The following is an 18491-nucleotide window of genomic DNA, read 5'->3' as shown; positions in this document are numbered from 1 at the left end:
TTCTAATTTTGGTTTAATCGCAACATTAGAGTGACTTCAAACAATAGAACGTTGACCTTTCATTTTATAGTTGACTTTACCCAATAATTATTAATTTTAGATTTCTCCTCTATGGAATCATGGTTGATTTTAGAAATAACCCAATAATTATTAATTTAGACTTATCGTTTATAGAATCATGGTTGGCTTTCAAAAGCCAACCATATAGGTCTAAAGCTGTCGGACTTGGACCCATTCCTGACTCATATTCCCTCCGTCCCTGAATACTTGAAACGCTTTCTTTATCGGGCCGTCCCGGATTACTTGAAACGCTTCTAAAAATGGAAACTTTACATAATATTTTATTATTTTTTCACCTTAACTAAGGATCCACCAATACTACCCCAAATAAACATTAAAAAATTCATGATCCCCCACCACATCCCACTATCTATATTAAAAAAATACCCCACTATTATATACCTTTCAATTAAATAAGAAGTCAATTATAATAAATTAAACTCCGTGTCGGTCAAACGGTTTCAAGTATTCCGGGACGGAGGGGGTAAATGATAGTAAAAGACTCAAATCTGACCCGGATCCTATAGATCTAATTTTATTGCATCAATACACTTTAAACGGGTGAAATCTGACCGAATAGGGTCGGGTCCTGATGCCATTAACATCCCTAGGTTTACGAGTCGGTACCATTGAGAAAAGTACCACCAAGTAAAGAAAAAAAAAGTCAGCAAAAACCCCATTTCATATACCCCAGCCGCATGTTCGAATCAAAAACCCTATTTTATCAAAAACATTTGCACAAATCCATTTTGTCGGATCAAAAGAATGTCGGAACGAAAATTGCATGTTCAATTTCCAAGTGAGTTAATTACAGAAATCTTAACCCGATTACCAGTGAAATCAATTTGTCGACTCAAATGCGTTTCGAAAACCTGGAATTCCAAAATCTGCAACTCCAAATTTATTAACTCCTACATTTCTCGTAATTCATCTTCATCTACTTCTTCATGGGTGATCGTCGACCGAATCGTCACCGAATCAGAAGAAGTGGTAACTCATTTCAACCCAGCTGAAAACCCTAATGTGTGTTTACTCTCTGTAAATGTTCATCGTTTAATTTATGAACCAATTACTTCTGACTGGATTTCTGCAAAATCCCCACCAGTAATTTTATCCTCCAGTAATGGTTTGCTTCTAGTTAATCTCGGTGTCGAGAGAGATCCATACAAAGAGCATGAGAAAAACCCTAGTTATTTCTCTCAGCGTAGAACTGAAGAGGTTTTGTTTGTGATCAACCCAATTACCGGTGAGTGGGTCCCACTTCCTAAACCCAGGAAACTGATAAATAAGCTGAATTCTGTTGGGTTTATATCTAGGCTTGATGATTCATGTGGGGGGGTCGTGGAGAAGTTTCTGGTTGTGGAGTATCGGCCTCTCATCGGGAGTGATTCGGCTACTTTGCTGTGTTTTTCCTCTGATACGGGGAAATGAGTGTATAAACCTGCTAATTATATGCTTGGGATGCATTTTTGGAGGGGTGAAGGGGTGTTTGATTTTGCCGGGCGTTTGTTTTGGTTTGATTTGAGTTGTGGGATTATTGCTTGGGATGATGATGACCCTTTTGATGGTGTGGAGAATGAGAAGGAGCGTGCTCGATGTCGGTTTATTCCGCTTCCTGAGGGGTCTGAGAAGCCATTCAATACTCCTAAACTGGAGGATGAACGGGGCATTTTCGGAAGTGGAGAGTGTATTCACTATATCGATACATCCAGAGAAGGAGATCATTGGTTGAAGGTCTGGAGGTTAAAGGATTATAAATCAAGTGTAAATGAATGGAATATGGTTTATAAAGTGCCTGTTGATAGTTATTTGGATTTGATGAAGAAGCCTTTACTCCGGTCTTGTTTCTTCCATCCTTTTGAGGTGGATACTGTCTTCTTTGAGACGGGAGATCGTATTTTTTCCTATAATTTCTTGACTCGAAATGTGGAGACTACTGCCAGCTTCACTGAGCATAAGTTTGTTATCCCATTTGTGCTCCCATGTTGGCCAACTTCACTCCCCCCACGGTTGTGTAAGTGGCTCTTTTATTGGTTTGTTGTGCTCTGATTAGTGAATAATTTGTTCATAGTGTTGTGGTTATCTGAAGTTATGTTTTGCCATATGACCTTATATAACATTATAACTAATTGTAGTTACTGATAATACATCCGCCTGCTCTATCGAATGGGGCATTTCAATTCTTCTTGAGGCCTGAGAAAATGCCTAATGCATGAGACTCTAAGGTTTTGATGGTGCAGAGAACAGGAAAAATATATTATTTCTTTATCTAGACTCTTATGCTCTGGGTATGATGTCTCATTTGTATATTTTGATGTTCTATTTAGAGCTTAACATTGAACATTCATGATCATGTTGTCTGGCAGTTTTATTTGAACATTTAAGTAATCCTGTCCTGTGACTGATGTTTTTTAGATGCAACTGGTGGTAGATTGCAGCATTCACTATGCACTACTTGGTTTGTTGAGCGTTTAACATTTTACATCTAGGCTTGTGCTATCATCACTTCGAATTCAACATTCTTTAAGAATCATGATTTCTAATGTCCAACTTGTGCATCTTGTGTCATCTGTCAAAGCATTCTTGAATAACTGTGATTTGTTATGTCTTACCTGTTTTACTTGTGTCTTCTCCTGTTTCTGTGAAGCACAATCTGTTCTTATTTTCTGCCTCTGGCCTCGTAAGGTTACTGATGACAAACATGTACACATAATGTTTGCCTCAATAAGCTCTTTGTTTTGAAGTACTTTCTGCTAAGATGTAGTAGTTTTTTGATAATCCATCCCCATATGCATATATATCTTTTTAGATCCCTATTTGATGATAGATATATGAGTTGCATACTCAGGATGCTCTTGTTAGCTTACCTGAACCTTGAAGTTTACACTTGAGGAAGCATATTGTGTTCTTGACATTGAGAACACTAGGTAAAATACTCATTTTTGCATGAGTTCTAGTTGTGTCAAATAATATGCCACGTAAGTTTGTGGTATTCCAGTATTTGAGGCCATTTCTTGTCTCCATTTTCCACTGCTTGGGGTGTTTTTTCCCCTCGGTTTTCCTAATTGTTTTACTGAAGTACCCAAGTTTTGTAAACCTAGCTTGGGTGGGATTTTGCAGATGCTGCCTATGAGAAAGACAACGGCAATGGATTCTTCAAGAACAAGAAATTCGACGAAGCTATAAAATGCTACTCCAGAAGCATAGCTCTGTCACCTAATGCTTTCGCTTATGCAAACAGGGCATTGGCATATCTCAAGGTCGGTAGATACCATGAGACCGAGGACGATTGTACTGAGGCCTTGAACTTGGGCAGCAAGTATTTCAAAGTATATGCACGCAGAGCAACAGCTAGAAAAGAACTCGGTAACCTTGAAGGATCTATGAAGGATATTGTATATGCCTTGAAGTTGGAGCCAAATGACCAAGAAATGAAGAAGCAACTTGCTGAAATCAAGACCTTTCTTGAGAAGGTAAGCGCCTTTTACATTTATCTTATATCAAGTTGCTTTTTAAAGGAATGATAATGCTCTAAGCAATACATCCAGTATTTTTTCTGTAAATAATGAAATGCAATTCCGTATTCTAAACCTTTTTTTGGTGGTATGGGGGTGGATGGAGCTTTCACCAGTATTTGATCCATACCTAATTCGTCTGTCACAAGATGAATTTCTTTTGCAACTCATTCATTTTATTTTTCGAGTACTATTTTGGTCAAGGGTTATTCTGTTTACGAGTTATGATCATGCATCCCAGCAGCCTTGTTGAATAACTTGAGTTCTTAACCTAATTTTATCTTGGCCAGGTTTCCTATATGGGATGTGAGTATGATGATGGAGGTGCAGCTTGTGATGTTCACATGGAGGATAAGCAGCACACTAATTAATCTGAACAGCAGGTTGCTTCAATTCCTCTTGTGAGAAGAAAGCCTTAATTATCAACTTAATGCCTGAACTAATCTAGTAGTCCCTCTCTGTCTCTGGTATTTTATTAAGTAGATGTTCTGAGCTGATATCAGTTCTGTTGATATGTCTAATGTTGCAATAGACTAATTTATGTAAGATGACTGCGCGGCTTTATAACTTCCACGTGTATGGATTGTTAATATCTGAAAATTTGGGAACTTCCACTTTACCTCTTTGGAGTTGTCATATGGTGTTTTGTGTTATCTTTTAAGTTTTAACACACTTTGTTTCCTGCATCTCGGTTGCTCACATGATGTGGGTTTTTCTTTCTGTTGGTTGGTAGTTGCTCATGTCTCATATGTGATGCGCCTAGAGTACTATTGTGTGTTGTTTCTCTTAAGTTGCAACTTTATCAGGATTTTCTTTCATCTTAAGAGTATCAATCTGATTTATCTGGAATACCTATAACTTCACTTATGCTCAGCTTCGGATAATATACGTCCAATTGATCTTTCATGGATTATTCTATTTGCTTGCAAGCCTAAATTGGATGATTTGTATATATGTATGGTAATGGTGTTCCTTCAAAAACAAAACCACTCATATTAATTATACTCCGTAGTAGTATACAAGTAAATTAATACTCCGTATCTTTACAAATATGCTGTATATTCGAAGTAATCAAAGAAAGCAGGCAATTGTTTAGATTTTAGATTTATAAGTAGAAAATAAGTTGAGTTTAGAGTACAAATTTAGATAATTTAACTTTTAATAACTTCAGATAAGGTAAGATATGAATTAAGTTAATTTAAGATAAGCTAAAATTAAATTACTCTAAAGTAGGTCGTTGTATTACCTGTATTAGTGTTTCGTTTTCCTCAGCTTCACCTTGCCTATCTTAATTCTAGAACATATTAGGTGCACCCGGATGCATAGAAATACCATTGAGTGCACGGTGCATCTGGGTGCATCTAATAATTTTCATCTTAGTTCTACTTTCTTTTTATAGTTTTAGGAGTCACATGTTGACCGGTATGAATATTAAAAAAATAAAAATAAATTAGATATGACAATTATATAAGTGGTAGTTACATTTTCCCCTCAAAAAAAAATAAAAAATGGTAGTTCCATTCAAAGGAAAAATAATACTTCCCCTGTTCATAAATACTCGCAACGTTTCATATTTTTACACTATTCACATATTCTACTTTGAGTATTGTTGGTGATTTATATGCCAAATAAAAGATAGTCATGTATTGTCTCAATACTTATTTTCAAAATATCAACTTTTTATAATTTTTGCTTGAAGACAATTTAAGATATTGACAATCTAAATTGTGCATTGGCATGTGTGAAAGTGACAAACGTTGCGAGTATTTATGAACGGAGGAAGTACGAAGTATATAAGTGGTAGTTGACAATAATTAAGGAAATATATAAAAAACAAATGGGGTATACAAATTATCAAAAATGGAATTATTTATGATCTAAGGGTCATAGAAGTAAAAAATAGTAAATAGTTAATGAGCGGATATAAAAGTGACCAAAAATAAAAGTGTAACTCGTAAAAAAGTACGTCTGGATATAATAAGTGTGACTCCTAATAAAATACAGAGGGATTAATATGTTTGGATAATATAAGTCGAAATTGATAAGTTTAAACTTAGGTGGAGGACGTCTACTTTAGAATTTTTCCATCTACTTTTCAGCTAAGATATTTAATAAATTCAGATAATATGATAAGCGATATTCAGAAAAAAAAAGGAAGACAACCTCAATTAGATAAGTGATATTCAGATAAGTGATATTCATTTAGACTCGTTAAAGATGAGAATATTGAGTAGTAGTTATTGTAATATAATCTTTCTTCTCATCCAAGAAAACTAATCGTAGTATAATCATAATAGGATATAATCATGGTAACACTGAAATTACTTCAATTTGATTCTATCCAAATCGGGATAAAAATCACTATCTTTAATTCTATCCAAATAAAGGTAATCCATTCTATCTCAATTTCCAAAGTTGAAGTCACCCCGACCCCGAAAATCTTTTCTAATTGCTATAAATACCCCCTTAAACCTCTCATAATCTCTCACATACATAACCATAACCATAACCATAACCATCACAAATTATTAATTATTAATTTCTTCTTCTTAAAAAAAGAAAAGTGAATAGTAATTGACAATGGAGACCCAAAATTGTGAAAGAAGGTGTATGGAGGAGAAGGTGGATCCTATCATTCATGGTGTCCCTCTGACCTTCCCATGCTTAAAGAAGGAAACATTGTATCTTGGTGGTACAATAAACAGGACACTGAACTAACAAATGATTACTCAACGAGTGCGGGATTGTTGCTTGTACCATCTATCTTCTCGAGGAGAGCGGCTGGAAGGTCACATCGAAAAACTTGAACCTTGAACTTCAAAGGGGTACTATCGATATCTTTGGGTGTCCATGGCATGATTTCGAAAGTACAGAAATCTTCAACTTTGAGTTGGTTGTCGTCCACGAAAGCTTTCCAACCAAGCTCCAGTCTTTTATGGGTTTTATGAGTCCCATTAAAGAACACCTTCCATTCCCGTTTTCCGCGAACAAGGGTGGCTTCAGTAGAAATGTCAGGGAGTAATCTAGCACCCCCTCGCGGAAGAGTCTATTATTAACAAAGAAAAAATAATATCATTTCATTTACAAACTAAACTAGCTTATACGTAAAACATACGTAGTATATTAAATATTCGTATTGATTATTGAAATATAAAAGGATAGAACAACGTACCAATTGATACAAGGGATTAACCATTGTCTTAGTAACAAGGAGGTGGAAGTAAGGTGCCCCCGTGTATGGCTCAATGTCAATGTCAATGTCGTCATAACCCATATCTCTATTACAAAATAAATAAATAAAATAATACTCCATCAATCTTTAAACCATAAAACTAAACTAACTCTAACTTTGGCTGGCTACCAACAAAATACCATAATTAATTTTGTAGTCATTTTCCTAAATCACTCTTTCACAACATTAAATTAATTAGGACTCAAACTAACAGGAAGTCATACACGATAACAATTAACAAGTACGTGAAACTAAGACAACACTCAACCAATCCACTAATCAATTCAAGCTTAGTTAAGTTTATTTATTGCTTTCTTCATAGCTTAAAAAAACATAAAATGTCCAATTTAGAGATACAAAGTGAACACGTACTGGAAAACAAGTCTACACGAGAGCACACACATTTTTAAGGATATGTAATGATTTTAATGTAAAGGAAAGTATAATTATAAGTATTAGGATACATGACTTGCCACTTTTAGGTACCTGCTTAATTATGTTCATATATATATCTGAAAATAATGGATCTTTCTACTAGTAAGTGGAGTATTGTTTTGCTAGCTGTTGAGAAACAAAAGGGTAAACTTAGCTTTATGATTTCGCATAAAAAAATAAAAAATAAAAAATAAAAATTTGATTAGATCGAAATTTAGACAAACCTTAGCTTTGAATAAGAAGAAGAAGGGTGTAGCTACGTTGCAGATGTAAGCGAGTGCAATTCAAACTCTTAAGGGATGAAATAATGGAGAAGCTTAATTATGGAGTGATTGGTAGAGCAAATGCAAAAGCTATATATTTAAAGAACTACAAAACAATTGGTGGTCGGTGACGTGGAGGGAGAGTAAAGACTAGAGTACCGAGTACGTAAATTTAAGATCGATGATGTTGAATGGGTAAAATAAGCTAGTTATCGATTACATAAAAACACGAAATCTCTAGAGTTGTAAACTATCATAAAATACTTTTGGTCATTGACATAATTACTGTATAAAAGATTGAATTAATTAATTAAGGTGAAAGGGATCGGAGGAAGTTGAGACTTATGTATGTGCTTCACATCTCAAAAAAGATGTATGGATCGGATCGGATCGGATCGGAATCGAATCGAGTAACTCATTGTACATTAACATATCGAACGTACGTTTGTGATCGGGTTTGTGCTTGCTTATTACACAAATCGATCAGTGGGTACGGTTAAGCTAGCAAGCATGATCATCAAATCATGGGATGTTGATCGTCCTTATTACACGAATCAGGAAACCAAGAGCCTTGGAGAACAAGCTAGACATTGATCACGTACCTAGCTTCCTGCTACCAAACTAAGCCATGCAGCCTTAAATTGAATTTAAATCCAGAGATAATAAGATATATGGAGTACATAGTACAAGTATTTAAGACTCTTTCCTAGTATAGCAAAATCAAATCAAATCAAATCAAATCAAATCAAATCGGCATGCAGCTTAAGTTATCGATCAGGTCATCATTTTCTTTTCATTTTCTTTTGGAAACAAGGATAACAATAATTAAGGAGGAGAGTTACTCAGAGCCCTGTTATTATCCAAAATATTCACAAAAGCTACTGCAGTTGCCAATTGGGTGTTAGACTGTGAGCCTACGTCGTAGCATCATATTTCGATTACAAAATAGCCGTTGCATTCTTTTAAGTTTTACACGTATCAAGTTAGTTTTTTTTAATGGCGGGAATGAGTTAGAAGGACAATACAAATAGGGAAGGGGATTCAAACGTAAGACATATCGTACTAGATTTTCTGTATTAACCACTAGGCCACGTGTCTAATAAGTAATTCACAATAGATAAATTAAATATAGGCTTTGCATGCGTTAAAAGCTTCAACACTAAATCAACCAACTATTCAATCAAAAGACGTGTACATCTAGCCTCTACATTACGAGTGTGTCTTTTCAACATATTAAACCCGAATGTTACTTGAACTTATCCGATCTAATCAAACATGACAAAAACTGATTATACATGATAAGAACTTTATTAAACTTAATTAAAACTAATTGAAACTTTGTTGAACTTGATTATAAGTAATTTGAATTTGTTGGACTTGATTAAAACTAATTAGAACTTATATGAACTTATTGATCTTTAAATTTACTTTTTAAGGTGAAAAGAACACTGCTTTTATATTACTCCGTAAGTCTTTATAAGGACGAATGGTCTTGATTTATCATAATTACCCCTGGCAATTTATACGGAGTAGTACTATGTATAAATGTGGAGGAATGACATCTTACGAGTGTTACAGCTTACAAGTACTATATAAAAAATTTATGATGAACGTATCAAATTCGGAATAGCAGAAGTAGTACATGAGAAAGTACATTACGTTGAAGAGTGTATTAATACTCCAAATCGATTTAGACAAACGGTATTGAAGTGAGATCGATAGAGTATTAATTAATGTTTTGTTAATTTTTATTTATTTTTATAATTGTAGATTTGTAGCTATGTAAGAGCATCTCCAATGGTTGTAGCTAGAGACTAGTTTGCAATTTTTAGAAATTCCAAGCTACTAGCTTAACCATTGGAGTTCAAATGATAAATTAGCTTGGCCAAAACAAGCTAATTTGCTTGAAAAAAATTGGCCAATGAAATAATATTAAATTAAATTAAATTTAAAATATTGATTGGCAAATAAGATTACATTAATATCAAGCTATTAGCTAGCCATTGAGGTACCAACTAGCTAAAAAGAAAAGTAGCTTGATATATTACATGGCATGACAAGCTAATTTAGCAATTAGCTTACAGTTGAAGATGCTCTAACAATACAATTTACTATAGAGCAGTTGTGTTCATAGATGATACTTTTAGTGTCGAAAACGGCCGACTTGCTAGTTTTATGTCTTTGTTTGCGTGGGACGCGCGTGAACTCATGAACTAATTAAATATCAAAGTTTCTAATCCATATACAATTATAAATATAAAACACTGATCCTTAATTGGATTTGGTCCACACTAAATTTATTGTGGACCATGCCTAAAAAAAAGAGTTAACAACTTGATTCTAGTTTATTTTGATGTATTTATTAGAATTAGTATGAAAAAGTATCAAATTGGTATTATTAATACATATAGTGCTTGAATAATGTGATTTTAAGTCACGCTTCTCTTTTAAAAACATAGGGTTACTGTAGGCGGGTATTTTTCGTGCTTGCTTTCCCTTCCTACGGGGCGGTGTTAGGACCTTTGTATTTTTGTACTTTGAAGGAGTCGCCACCAAACATTGTTTAGGGTCTCGTTTGGAAAGACCAAAAAGATGACTCTATTAGGATAAGGCTTTGAATCTTCGAAACGGATGGGTGAGATCCAAGCAAGGGAACGAGATGCTTATTCCGCGAGCTTTAGAAATAATTCAAGTGTGTGACACAACATTGTCGAAAAAATACCCTAGTTTAGACTGTGTGGGTTTGAATTTAGAACAAATAGAATTTCTACTTTGTATTGTGGCCACTTTGTTTTAAAGTTAATTTAAGGGAACCTAAGATCGGTTTGTCCAAGAAATTATCTTTGTTAAGCGTGGTGTAGCCTTGTATTTTGTTGAATTTAGCATGTGAGGTGATGAAAGAGATAAGCAAGTAAAGCAACATCACAATTGAAAATAAGTGCGGAATTAGTAAAATACAAGACCCTCTAGAAATGGACTAGGAAATAGAACCACATTGCCTAGAAGGACTAGGCAAGTAAAGTTGCATAATTGAAATGCGGAATTGAAATTGCGTAATTGAAAAGTGCGGAATTGAAAGGTGCATAATTGAAATTGCGGAATCGAAATTGCAATATTGAAATTGAACTTAAGCACATGAGATCCGAACGCCAAATGGCTACTTAAAAATAAGTGCGTCCGACACGGATTCAAAGCCAAAAAATCTCAACTTAAGGATGGGTTGTTCACCCAAAGTATCCTAGATTTTGCACATAGAAGTTGAACTTGAAAGGTTTGAAACTTGAAATATTGAACTTGAAATGTTGAACTTTGAAATATTGAACTTGAACTTGAAACTTTGAATTTGAACTTGAAACTTTGAACTTAAGAGTTTTGAATCTCAAATATCGGACCTTTTAATGTTGAAAAGGCTTAATCTTTGATGTGCTCTTACTTTGAAATAATCCTAGTTTAGGGAAGTGATTATGAACAACCCTAAACATTATTGGATCTTGAAACTTGAACTTGAAATTTGAAAAGTGGAGTCTTGAATCTCAAAGACTAAACCTTTAAACATTAGAAATGCATCATCTTTGATTACTCCATATTTTGAAGATGGTTTTAGTTCAAGGAAGTGATTACAAACAACCATGAACATCATTGAATCTTGAAAGTTTGCTTTTTGTGTCACATAAAGTTTGGATTTTGAAAGAAATGTATGATTGTTGTAAGTGGCATTTTTAGGATTAAAAATGCCAACTTACTAATCATTTTTTAAAGAGAAAAATCAAAGAAACATGATTGATTATGGTGGGATTCGGAATTACCTATTGAGGCTTAGGCAAGAATTTCGTTTAGAGCTCCCAATTGCTTAGAACTTGAAATATTGTATGAGATTTTGAAGGTTTTTTGGATTTTGATTTGAGTGGCAATTTTTGTATTACGACGTTGTGTTTTGATTTTTTTTCCTCCCCATAATGCTCAGAATTAGGGGTTTTTATAGGAGGATTTGCTGCTAAACGCCAGCCAACGCCAGCATCCACCGCAGCACCAGCGCCAGGGGCTGCTGACGTGGCGCAGATGCTGCCAAAACAAGGATGCGGGCCCCGTCTTGCTTTGTCTTGTATTGATGTACCTTCGTACTATTTGTACGATGTTGGCACGTAGTGATTGCTTGGGGATTAAGGCTTGGTTTGCGTCTAAAAACAAGCCGTTTCGGATTTTTGAATTTCGATTTTACGGGACGAGGCCCGGCTTGCTCGGTTTTGTGGGTCGGCGCCCGAATTTGGATTGCTTAATGTCATTTTGACTGGAAAATGCCTTGTAAAACCAATGGGATAGTCCATTGGGTGATATTGTACTTGAATTTTGAAATTGATTTTTGAAAATTGTATTTTGTCCCTAGTTCCGGAATGGGTACAGCCTCGGGGATTGGATTTTGGCTATTGGATTTTGGAAATGTTCTTAGCAATTGGGACTTCCGCACGGAGTTGCTCCAACCTCCTAATAAGGATAATGGTATCGTCATCATCTCGATTAGGAAAGCACAAGTCAAAGTACTTCGAAAGGGACGGAGAATGATCAAGATGTTCTGCACAAAACAGGCGTTAGAAAAAAGGATAGAGTCTACCTCCGTTCGGTTATGACGACTCCGATTTGTACTTGTACTGCTCTTCCGTATTTGGTCTAGGACGGAGCTTGGCATCGAAAATTTTGAATCTTGAATTTTTGAATCTTAGATTTTGAATTTTGAATACCCGGAATTGATCCGCTGGGGATGCGCTTCACCGGGGATAAGAGCTTTTTGGCTCTCTTGATTTTGAAATTTCGGCCGACTTTCCTGGAGATTTTTGGTACTTTTTGTCTATTTTCCAATTTTAAAAGAAAATGGATCCTAGATAGTGGTGTTAGTGACCATATATGCTCATATTTGTCCTTATTTACTTCTTTTGCAGTTGTGAATGATACTCAACACACCATTACTATTCCTAATGGAACGCAATTGCCAGTAAAACACAAAGGTATTATTCATCTAGGTGGAGATATTACACTTAAAGATGTGTTGCATGATCCACAAGTCCAGTTTAATCTGATCTCTGTGTCCAAACTATGTTGTGATGCTGGTTGTTCTGTATCATTTAAAAATGGTGACTACTTTCGTCAGGACCTTTCCAAGAGAAAATAAAGCATACTCTTCTTGGTAAGTTGGAGAAAGGAATGTACAGTTTAAGTGAAGACTTGTTGGCATTAAACAAGAATCTACTTCACAATAAATATGCCCTTTCAACTGCTGGCTCAACTGCTGATGTTCAAGAGCCAAACTCTGGCATCTAGATTATGCCACATGTCATTTGGCAAAATAAAGAACTTACAAGGTGTTGATTTTCCAAGTTGCTTAGCTGGATCCTTTTGTTAAATTTGTCCTCTAGCCAAGCAGACTAGGTTTCCTTTCTCTACTAGTTGTATCAATACAACTAAACATTTTGAATTACTACATATTGATGTATGGGGACCCTATTCTATTCTTGATTCTTCTAAGTATAATCATTTTCTCACAATTGTTGATGACTACACAAGAATGACTTGAAATCACATTATGAGAAATAAAACAAATTCATTGAAGATTATGACTCAATTTCTCATTTATGTTGAAAATCAGTGTGCCTCAAAAGTCAAGAATATTAGATCAGACAATGCATTTGATTTGATAGAAGGGGGGATGAAAAAATTGTTTCTTTCTAAAGGTATTCTAAACCAAAAAAAGTTGTAGTTATACACCTCAGCAAAATGGTGTTGTTGAAAGTAAACACAAACATCCCTTGAAACAGCTAGAGCCCTATATTTTCAGTGTATGCTACCTGACAAATATTGGAGGGAATGTATTCTTGTTGCTACATATCTTATCAACATAATGCCTTTAAAGAGTATCAACGTACTTTTGCACTCCTTATGAAAAGCTTTTTGACACCAAACCTGATTTATCTCATTTAAGGATTTTTGGTTGTTTGTGTTACATCACAGCTTCAAAAGTTCAGAGGTCAAAGTTTGATCTGTCCTTTAGACCAAAAGGCTTACAAAGTCTTAAACCTAGATACTCGATCACAAAATTGTTACTTCTAGGGATGTTGTTTTCCATGAAAAAAACTTTCCCTATCACTTTTCTTCTACACCAACATCAGCTTACAAAACTAAATTCTTTCTTCCAGTCATTACTGGCATTTCAGACTCTTCCTCTCTTTCTAATGCTCAAAAAGCACTTCTCTTACAAACTTTATATCCCTTTCTGATACAGGGACTCATTCTTCATCTCCTACCTCTTCTTCTCCTCTTCATGTTTCCCCACACTCTCCTGCTCCTAATTCCCCAACTTCACAATCTATTCCTATTGATACTTCCCAGCCTTCTTCCCCACCCCCAAGAAAGTCCAATAAATTCACTAAACCTCCTTCTCACCTTCAGGATTATGTTTACTTTAAGCTAATTAGACACTAGTGTAACCTTGTGGCATATGACAATCTACATGACAAACATAAGGTTCTTATTGGTGCTCACATGGACCTCAATGAACCAACCTCTTATTATGAAGCTGCTACAGATAGCAATTGGGTTGCAGCTATAGAAAAGGAACTCACAGCTCTCAACAAGAATCATATGTGGGATTTTGTTTTACTTCCTAAGGAAAAGAAAGCAATAGGGTATAAGTGGATTTACATAATTAAGAAGAATGGTGATGGTTCAATAGAAAGGTATAAGGCAATGCTAGTTGCAAAAGGTTTTACTCAAAAATATGGTATTGACTGTTAGGTTATGATTCATATGACAAAACATAAATCATGCGGAAAAACCATAAAGCCAGGAAAGCATATTATTTACACATAATCATTTAGCATAGTTTAGATGCATACACTTTGTTGCGTGCCCTCCCTAGCTGCGCCCGAACCGAACAAGAACAAGTCTTTAGGACTCCAAGTGTCGTCCCTCCGTAGATAGTCCACAGCACGTCCGGATCCGCCTTAAGCTTGACCAACTAGAATCGCCCTTAAGGTTGCTTAGGAATTTCGGCTATTAGGTGCAAGTGTATGGCTGATTTTTCTTCAAAATCTTACCTTTAGAATACTTCAATTGTCTGTATAAATTATGACCCTAGGCACCTATTTATAGAGGTATGGAAAAGGAACTGGAATCCTATTAGGATACGAATTAATTAAACTAGAATCCTAATAGAACTCTTATTTAATTAATTTATCCTTTCAGGATTAGGAATTTAATCATATGTCGAAACCTTATAGCTTTAGGATTCGTATCGCACACAAACACACACACGCACACATAGCAGCCCACGAGGGGCGCCATGCGCGCGCGCAGCTCGCGAGCTCGCAGCCCATTGCAACGAGGCCCACACGCTGCCGCAGCCTTGGCGCGCGCTGGGCCTGCCTTGCGGTGGGCCTGGCGCAGCCTTGGCTGGTGCGTTGTGGCGCGCTGGCTTGCTGGGCGATGGCCCGGCTTCGTGCTGGGCCTTCGTCTGGCAGGCCTCGTCCGATGCTAATTCGTACGATACGCTTCCGATTAATTTCCCGATTCCGGAATTCATTTCCGATACGAACAATATTTAATATTTCTGATTCCGGAATTAATTTTCGTTTCGAACAAATATTTAATATTTCCGTTTCCGGAATTATTTTCCGATTCCAATAATATTTCCGATTCAGACAATATTTCCGTTTCCGGCAATATTTCCGATTCCGGCAATATTTCCATTTCCATTAATATTTTCCGATACGTACCATGTTTCCGTTTCCGGCAACATTTACGACTTGGATAATATTTATATTTCCGATACGATCCATATTTCCATTTCCGGTAATATCATCGTTTCCGGAGTATTCATTTCTTGCTTGTGACGATCTCAGCTCCCACTGAAACCAAGATCCGTCGATTCCGAATATCCATAGATGGAGTATTTAATGCCATTAAATACTTGATCCTTTTACGTACTATTTGTGTGACCCTACGGGTTCAGTCAAGAGTAAGCTGTGGATTAATATCATTAATTCCACTTGAACTGAAGCGGCCTCTAGCTAGGCATTCAGCTCACTTGATCTCACTGAATTATTAACTTGTTAATTAATACTGAACCGCATTTATTAGACTTAATATTATATGCATACTTGGACCAAGGGAATTATTTCCTTCAGTCTCCCACTTGTCCTTAGGGACAAGTGTGCATTACCTAATTCCTTTGTCGCTTGATGCTTGCTCTTGAACAAAGGTAAGAGTTGTCATCCTTATTATGTCCAGAGGTGTTTCTCGGTTTCAGAGTTCAACTGATCAAATAAACAGATAATCATAGCCTATGATTCATCCGAGCACGGCCATGCATTTTACAGTTTCTAGCTCTCCGAGTGGCCTTGTACAACATTTAAGCATCTCATTCCGATTTATGGGAGGACAATCCCAATCTTGTGATCTTGAGATTAGACTTCGTTTGATAGGTGATTACCTGAGCGTTGCCTTTATAGCCTCCTTTTACGGTGCGACGGTTGGTTAACGTCACAGCAACCAGTTCTCAAACAAGTAATCTCAAATCACTCAAGTATTGAGGATTTAGTGTCTAATAATTTTAATGAAATTTACTTATGACAGATTTTCATCTCTTACAGTAAAGTTTCATAGGTCTGTCTGATACTAGTCTTCCCAAAGTAAGTATCTATGCAAATGATTATGACATTGCCATGTCCACATAGTTCAAGAAACAGAACTACTAGTCATCTTGCATTCTAGTCGTCTAATGTTTTCTATGCGTCCAATTTTACAGAAAACTCCGACCAGGGACCATTTTCAACCTTTGACATTCAAGTTCACTTGATAGACATTTCTTAGTCACAGGACTGGTCTTGACAGTCTATCTTGAATATATCGTCAAATTGAAGGGACTCATCATTTAATAAACCACAAATTAAATGGAAAAATGAATTCTATTCATTTATTGTGAATGATTAACCAATAATGTTTTACAAAGAATTAAACTCTAAAACTTTAAAACATTAAACAAGGACATCAAAGCCATTCTCCAATATGCCTGATTCTCATAGCTGCAGTGTGCGAGTTGTGCTTTGCCTGCGGCAGAGGTTTAGTCAATGGATCTGATATGTTGTCATCAGGTCCAATCTTGCTTATCTCGACTTCTTTTCTTTCAACGAACTCTCGTAGAAGGTGAAATCTACGAAGTACATGCTTGACTCTTTGGGGGTGTCTAGGCTCCTTTGCCTGTGCAATAGCTCCGTTATTATCACAATACAGGGCTATTGGTCCTTTAATGTAGCGGACTACACCAAGTTCACCTATGAACTTCCTTAGCCATATAGCTTCCTTTGCTGCTTCATGTGCAGCAATGTACTCCGCTTCAGTTGTAGAATCCGCAATGGTGCTTTGCTTAGCACTTTTCCAGCTTACTGCACCTCCGTTGAGGCAGAAGACAAACCCAGACTGTGATCTGAAATCATCTTTGTCGGTTCGGAAACTTGCGTCCGTATAGCCTTTAACAATTAATTCATCATCTCCACCATAGACCAGGAAGTCATCTTTGTGCCTTTTCAGGTACTTCAGAATATTCTTGGCAGCAGTCCAATATGCCTCTCCTGGGTCTGACTGGTATCTGCTCGTAGCGTTGAGTGCGTACGCAACATCCGTGCGTGTACATATTATAGCATACATAATTGAACCAATCAATGATGCATATGGTATCCCATTCATTCGTCTACGCTCATCAAGTGTTTTTGGGCACTGAGTCTTGCTTAGAGTCATTCCATGAGACATGGGTAGGTAGCCTCGCTTGGAGTCTGCCATCTTGAACCTATCAAGCACCTTATTGATATAAGTGCTTTGACTAAATCCAATCATCTTTCTAGATCTATCTCTGTAAATCTTGATGCCCAATATGTATTGTGCTTCTCCTAGATCCTTCATCGAAAAACATTTCCCAAGTCAAATCTTGACAGAGTTTAACATAGGAATGTCATTTCTGATAAGTAATATGTCGTCGACATATAATACTAGGAAAGAAATTTTGCTCCCACTGACCTTCTTGTATACACAAGATTCGTCTGCGTTCTTGATGAAACCAAAGTCACTGACTGCTTCATCAAAACGTATATTCCAGCTCCTGGATGCCTGCTTCAATCCGTAGATTGATTTCTTTAGCTTGCATACCTTTTTAGCATTATTTGGATCCTCAAAACCTTCAGGCTGTGTCATAAACACAGTTTCTGTTAAAACGCCGTTTAAGAAAGCGGTTTTGACATCCATCTGCCATATTTCGTAATCGTAATATGCAGCGATTGCTAACATTATCCGAATAGACTTTAGCATTGCAACTGGTGAAAAGGTTTCATCGTAATCCACACCGTGGACTTGCCTGTAACCTTTTGCAACCAATCTAGCTTTGAAAACTTCAAGTTTCCCATCCTTGTCCTTTTTCAGTTTGAAAACCCATTTGCTTCCAATGGCTTGGTAGCCATCTGGCAAATCGACCAAATCCCATACTTGATTTTCTGACATGGAGTCTAATTCAGATTGCATGGCTTCTTGCCATTGCTTGGAGCTAGGGCTCGTCATAGCTTGTTTGTAAGTCGCAGGTTCATCACTTTCAAGCAATAAAACGTCATAGCTCTCTTTCGTCAAAATACCTAAGTACCTTTCCGGTTGAGATCTATATCTCTGTGATCTACGCGGGGTTACATCTCTAGATTGACCATGATTCTCACCAGATACTTCTAAAGATCTCTGAGTTTCATCTTGAATGTCATCTTGAGCATTCTCTAGAGTTTGTTGTTCGACTCGAATTCCTTCGAGGTCTACTTTTCTCCCACTTGTCATTTTGGAAATGTGATTCTTTTCCAAAAAGATACCATCTCGAATAACAAACACCTTGTTCTCAGATGTATTGTAGAAGTAATTTAATACCCCTTTGTTTCCTTTGGATAGCCCACAAGGATACATTGGTCAGAT

The 18491-nt window shown here is 36.4% G+C and overlaps 3 protein-coding genes across 4 annotated transcripts; 2 read left to right on the top strand and 1 right to left on the bottom strand.

Annotated features, from left to right (window-relative positions):
* Positions 1 to 704: 704 nt before the first annotated feature.
* On the top strand, positions 705 to 1491 carry LOC110805927 (F-box protein At3g26010-like). Its single transcript, XM_022011549.2, has one exon. The coding sequence runs from the start codon at positions 826 to 828 to the stop codon at positions 1489 to 1491; it is 666 nt and encodes a 221-aa protein (XP_021867241.1). The 5' UTR covers positions 705 to 825.
* A 21-nt stretch (positions 1492 to 1512) lies between these two features.
* Positions 1513 to 4194, top strand: LOC130459841 (uncharacterized). Its single transcript, XM_056827442.1, has 3 exons — positions 1513 to 2074; positions 3181 to 3533; positions 3866 to 4194. The coding sequence occupies exons 1-3, from the start codon at positions 1513 to 1515 to the stop codon at positions 3944 to 3946; spliced, it is 996 nt and encodes a 331-aa protein (XP_056683420.1). The 3' UTR covers positions 3947 to 4194.
* Positions 4195 to 5838: 1644 nt separating this feature from the next.
* On the bottom strand, positions 5839 to 7789 carry LOC110805928 (B3 domain-containing protein Os04g0386900-like). 2 transcript variants are annotated; one of them, XM_056826472.1, is made up of 4 exons: positions 7467 to 7789; positions 7294 to 7368; positions 6748 to 6853; positions 5839 to 6621 (listed from the first exon to the last, which is right to left on the bottom strand). In XM_056826472.1, the coding sequence occupies exons 3-4, from the start codon at positions 6847 to 6849 to the stop codon at positions 6301 to 6303; spliced, it is 423 nt and encodes a 140-aa protein (XP_056682450.1). In that variant the 5' UTR covers positions 6850 to 6853; positions 7294 to 7368; positions 7467 to 7789; the 3' UTR covers positions 5839 to 6300. The 2 variants fall into 2 exon arrangements, with proteins under 2 accessions (XP_056682450.1, XP_021867243.1); XM_022011551.2 differs by lacking the exon at positions 7294 to 7368 and having other exon boundaries at positions 6748 to 6851; positions 7467 to 7788.
* Between the last annotated feature and the right edge of the window lie 10702 nt (positions 7790 to 18491).

This window comes from Spinacia oleracea, chromosome 4 (genome assembly GCF_020520425.1).
Source record: "Spinacia oleracea cultivar Varoflay chromosome 4, BTI_SOV_V1, whole genome shotgun sequence".
Taxonomy (NCBI): domain Eukaryota; kingdom Viridiplantae; phylum Streptophyta; class Magnoliopsida; order Caryophyllales; family Amaranthaceae; genus Spinacia; species Spinacia oleracea.
This window is presented reverse-complemented; position numbering and strand designations above follow the sequence as displayed.